The following is a 5000-nucleotide window of genomic DNA, read 5'->3' on the forward strand; positions in this document are numbered from 1 at the left end:
TAGGGAGGAGGGAGGAGGGAGGAAGGAGGTGGGGTAGGGGGGAAGAGGAGGGGTGGGTGGTGGGGGAGGGAGGAAACAGGGTTGGGGAGGAGGGAGGGAGGGGGGCTGAGTTGGATCTCGGCTGTGTTTGTTTGTGTTTATTTGATTGAGTATTGGTTGTGGGTGTTTTTGTTGTGAGAAGTAGTTATTATTTTTGTTATTGTTTTTGTTGTTATTAGGGTATTATTGTTATTATTATTGTTATTAATATTGTTATTAGTGATATTAGTGGTATGTTATTGTTATAATTATTGTTATTAGTATTATAAGTATTATTATTATTATTAGCATTATTATTTCTTATTATCACTATGATTTTGATTACCATTATCACTATTATTATTGTTATCATTATCATTATTATCATTGTTATTATTATTATTATTATTATTATTATTATTATTATTATTATTGTTATAATTATTATTATTATCATTATTATTGTTTTGATATTATTATTATTATTATCATTATTATCATCATTATTGTTATTTTTACCATCATCATCATCATCATCAGTAGTAGTAGTATCATTATCAGTATTATCTTTATCTTTAGTATTATTGTTGTTATTATTATCAATATTTTCATTGTTATTTTTGTTACTATTATTATTATTATTATTATTATTATTATTATTATTATTATTATTATTATTATTGTTATTGTTATTTTGATTTTGTTTCTGTATAAGATGTTTTTGTTGTTATTTAAATTGTGGATGTGTTTGTCCTTACATATTTACATATTACATATATTAGTATATTATATACTTTTAACTATACAGACGGACAAAGAAACGGACATTTAAACAGATACAAATATTAACACATTAAATTACACACACGCGCTTACACACAGTCCATACACATAGCATAAAGATATTGCTGAACAACTCACTTATCTAACACTAATTAACCACTAATTAACCCCAATTAACCAGCAAGTAAACCAAATTTACCAGCAAGTAACCCCAATTAACCCCGATTTACCAACAAGTAAACCAAAATAACCAGCAAGTGACCCCAATTAACCAACAAGGGACCCAATTAACCAGCAAATAACCCCAATTAACCACCAATTAACTCCAATTTACCAGCAAGTAACCCCAGTTAAGCCCGATTTACCAGCAAGTAAACCAAAATAACCAAGTGACCCCAATTAACCCCAATTTACCAGAGAGTAACCACAATCAACAACCAATTAACCCCAATTTACCAACAAGTAAACCAAAATAACAAGCAAGTAACCCAATTAACCCAATTTAACCCTAATTAATCCCAATCAACCCCTTTTCCCACAGCATCCAGGAACAGCACGCAGTAATGACGGTGAACAAGGAGGGCAAAGTGAGCATTAAACCGCAGAACACAGAGTGCCGCGTTGTGGTCAATGGCTCCCCCATCCAAGGCGAAACGACACTGTGCCACAATGACAGGTCAGTTTCGAGTGCCTAAGGGGAATGGAGGAAGGGAGGAGGAAGAGAAGGGTGAGGGGAAAGGGGAGGAAGGGAGGAGGAAGAGAGGGGAGAGGGGAGGGGGGATGAGGAGGGGAGGAGGAAGAGAGGGGGGAGGGGAAAGGGAAATGGGGAGGGGAGGAGGAAGAAAGGGGAAAGGGGAAAGGGGGAGGAGGAAGAGAGGGGGGAGGGGAAAGGGAGATGAGGAAGGGAGGAGGAAGAGAGGGGAGAGGGGAAGGGAGATGAGGAAGGGAGGAGGAAGAGAGGGGATGAGGGGAGGGGGAGGAGGAAGAGAGGGAGAGGGGAAGGGAGATGAGGAAGGGAGGAGGAAGAGAGGGGAGAGGGGAGGGGAGATGAGGAAGGGAGGAGGAAGAGAGGGGAGAGGGGAAAGGGAAATGGGGAGGGGAGGAGGAAGAGAGGGGTGAGGGGACGAGGGGAGGGTTAGGAGGAAGAGAGGGGAGGGGGGAGGGGAGATGAGGAAGGGAGGAGGAAGAGAGGGGAGAGGGGAATAGGGAGATGATATAGTGGGCACGGGGAATGGGAAGGTAAGGGGAAGAAGAAAGAGCCGGTTCTTTTATAGTATAACCATATTTATTTATTTTTTTCCTTTTTTTTAGCTTCGTCCTTGGGAGCACTTAGTTTTGATTGTTCTAAACCAGTCATATAATAAAATCAATATTCCAGTATTCACTTTCTCACAGTGATCCTTTGAGGCATTAGTTCTGGCTGTCTCACAAACCCAGGCATCAAATATCTTCTCATTTCTGGCTCTCCCACAACCTAGGATATTTTTTCTTCTTCAGTTTTGGCAGCCTTAACAACCCAGGCATCTAACATTTCCTTCTTTTTCCAACCCCAGACTAGTCTTTGGAGGCACCCAGTTCTGGCTGTTCCAGAACCCCACTGACAGAGACAAGAACAAGATGAACTACCCTGAAATAACCTTCGAGTATGCCCAGGAAGAGATCGCGTCCAAGAGTGGCATTGATATGGCCAGTAGCAATGCCGGTGAGTGGCGTCCGTGAGGAAGGTTGAGTAAGTCTGTTCTTAGGGTGGTGTGTTGTGTGGATCATTAAGGAAAATGTGTGTTTGTGTGTGTGTCTAGGTGTGAATAGGTGTGTCTCTATTTCGCTCTGTCTCTCTCTTTCTTTTTCTCTCTATTATTTTTTTATCTTTGTGTCTCGGTTTATGTTTCTGTCTCTCTATTTTTCTCTCTCATTCTCTGTCTCTGTCTGTTAGCCTCTCTCTCTCTCTCTCTCTCTCTCTCTCTCTCTCTCTCTCTCTCTCTCTATTATCTATTATTGTTTATATGTTTAAGGGTGAGAGAGTCAGACAGTTTGGGTGGAAGATAAATTGTCTATAATCTTATTCGCGAGTTCTCAGTGTGATTTTATATCTATTAAGTTTCTATTCATTGAGTTAATTCGTTATGGCATCTGTGATTACATTGCGAAAAAAGGAAAAGAAAAGGAACGAAAAACTGGAGAGAAACACCAGCCTATATAAATGATGCAAAAAAAGGATCATGATAATAATTTTACACAAACTATCCTTCAGACTCGTAATATATAAAAGTCAGATATACAAACGGTGATGGTAATTTTCACAACCCGTCTTCCAAAGTTGGAGAATAATAACGTGATGATTATATACTTAAAAATTCCTTATAAGGTCAGCTTATCATGATCTCTATAAGCCGTGCGGTGAAGGGACAACGGTATACACTTTTTTTTTTTTTTTTTTTTTTTTATCTCTCACCAACATTCACCATTTTACGCTGCATGTTTAGGGGGCGACTCATAATGATCCCTTGCAACGTTGCAGACATGTCGAAGGTGCAACAGGACCTCATGGAAGTGATGCTAGCAGTGGAAGAAGCCAATTCCATCTCGGAAGAGTTGGACAGGATGGTCAAGTTTGAGATTATGCTCGTATCCCCTCAAGTCCTCGGGCAGCAGGGAGGCAAAACCGAAGTAAGAATCTATCTATTTATTCAATTATCTATTTATCTATTAATTTATTTCCGTAACGCCTTTTGCTTTATTTTCGTGTTTATTCTTATTTGTTTTAATGATGGATTTTGAAAGAGCGTCGTTTTTTTTTTCCCTTTTGTTTACCGGGCTGCAACTTCTCTTTCTTTCTCCTTTTTTGGAGGGTAGGTAATGTCCCAGGGATTTAAAAGGAAGAAGAATGGATAAAAGGGACGTCAGACTATTTAAGAAGAGGTAGAAAAGAAGATACGAAGAAGATTAGATAGATGAAGAATTGGATAAAAACGAAGATGAGGAATGATCTCGTTCTGTTGTATTTAGAACTCTTAAAATAATGGAGAGATTAATAGAATTTTCCTTCCAGGGCAGGAACGAGATGGAGAGGTCTCGATATTGATCAGTCAATCGGCTCTTAATGACTCTTAACTTTTTTTTATTAGTCTGTCTGTCTGTCTGTCTCTCTATTTCTCTTTCTTTCTCTTTCTTCCTCTCTCTCTCTCTCTCTCTCTCTCTCTCTCTCTCTCTCTCTCTCTCTCTCTTTCCCCTTCTCCCTCTCCCTCTCCCTCTCCCTCTTCCTCCCCCCCCCTCTCTCTCTCTTATCATCTCTCCTTCTCCCTCCCTATCTTTCTTTACCCCCCTCCCCTTCCCTCTCTCCCTTTCTCTCCCTCCTAACCATTCCATTCCCATCCATTCTCGTTATCACCCTTATCTCTGAGCCTCACGAACGCTCGGAGCACAAATTCCCGCCTTTAACCCCCGTGTCTCCATTACAGGGGAGTGGTGGGGTGGGGAAGCCGAAGGTGAGTGAGAAATCGTCACGTTGGGGAAGGGATGAGTTGTGTATGAGGAAGTATCGATGGGGGGAGACGTTTAAGTAGTAAAAAAATAAAGGAAAAAAAAAACAATAAAAGAGAAGACATAAGAAGGTTAAATCAGAATCGATAGGTGGGTAAATTTCAAGAATAAGTGTAGGTAAAATTTGAAATAAGAAAAAGGGAATAGGTATGTGAATAAATTTAAAGTATCGGGTTGTTGGAATATAGAAGGGAAACAGTTGTTAGATGAAGGCGGGTAGAAGAAGAAGAAGAGATTTGGAAGAAGAAAGAAGATTAAAAAGAGACAAGGAGAAGAAAACACATTTGAAAGGAAGGGGGGAGAGGGGGAGGAGGAAGAGGATATTCATTAACTAACGAGATTCGAACGGGATTCAAAAAAACGCGCGCGAAAGTGGATCGGAAAACGCTACCGCTTTCTCGAAAAACAAAAGACAATCGCGTTATAAACTCGGGATCAGATGCATCGATGAAGATACTTTCCCATACTCGCTTTTTTTTCTAAGTTGGATTTATCCCGAGGCTACGAATAAACACAAATGTCAGATTGTTGCTTATATGAATTTAGAACCAGATTTATTCGTGTAAATTAGAAGCCATGTTTATTCTTCTGACTGTCTGTTTATCTCGTAAGTTACGGCAAATTTCTCCAGAATCACGTCTTATTTTATTTTATTTTCT

The 5000-nt window shown here is 39.6% G+C and overlaps 1 protein-coding gene across 3 annotated transcripts in view; it reads left to right on the forward strand.

The window, feature by feature from the left end:
• LOC125034872 (kinesin-like protein KIF28P) overlaps positions 1–5000 on the forward strand; it is a 29545-nt gene that overhangs the window by 12126 nt on the left and 12419 nt on the right. For 2 of the 3 annotated variants that reach the window (XM_047626920.1, XM_047626918.1), the window contains exons 11-14: positions 1343–1477; positions 2355–2503; positions 3320–3468; positions 4260–4286. In XM_047626920.1, the coding sequence (XP_047482876.1) occupies positions 1343–1477; positions 2355–2503; positions 3320–3468; positions 4260–4286 (460 nt within the window). The remainder of the gene's footprint in view (positions 1–1342; positions 1478–2354; positions 2504–3319; positions 3469–4259; positions 4287–5000) is intronic. The other variant, XM_047626919.1, reaches the window with a different exon arrangement.

This window comes from Penaeus chinensis, chromosome 18 (assembly GCF_019202785.1).
Source record: "Penaeus chinensis breed Huanghai No. 1 chromosome 18, ASM1920278v2, whole genome shotgun sequence".
NCBI classification, from domain to species: domain Eukaryota; kingdom Metazoa; phylum Arthropoda; class Malacostraca; order Decapoda; family Penaeidae; genus Penaeus; species Penaeus chinensis.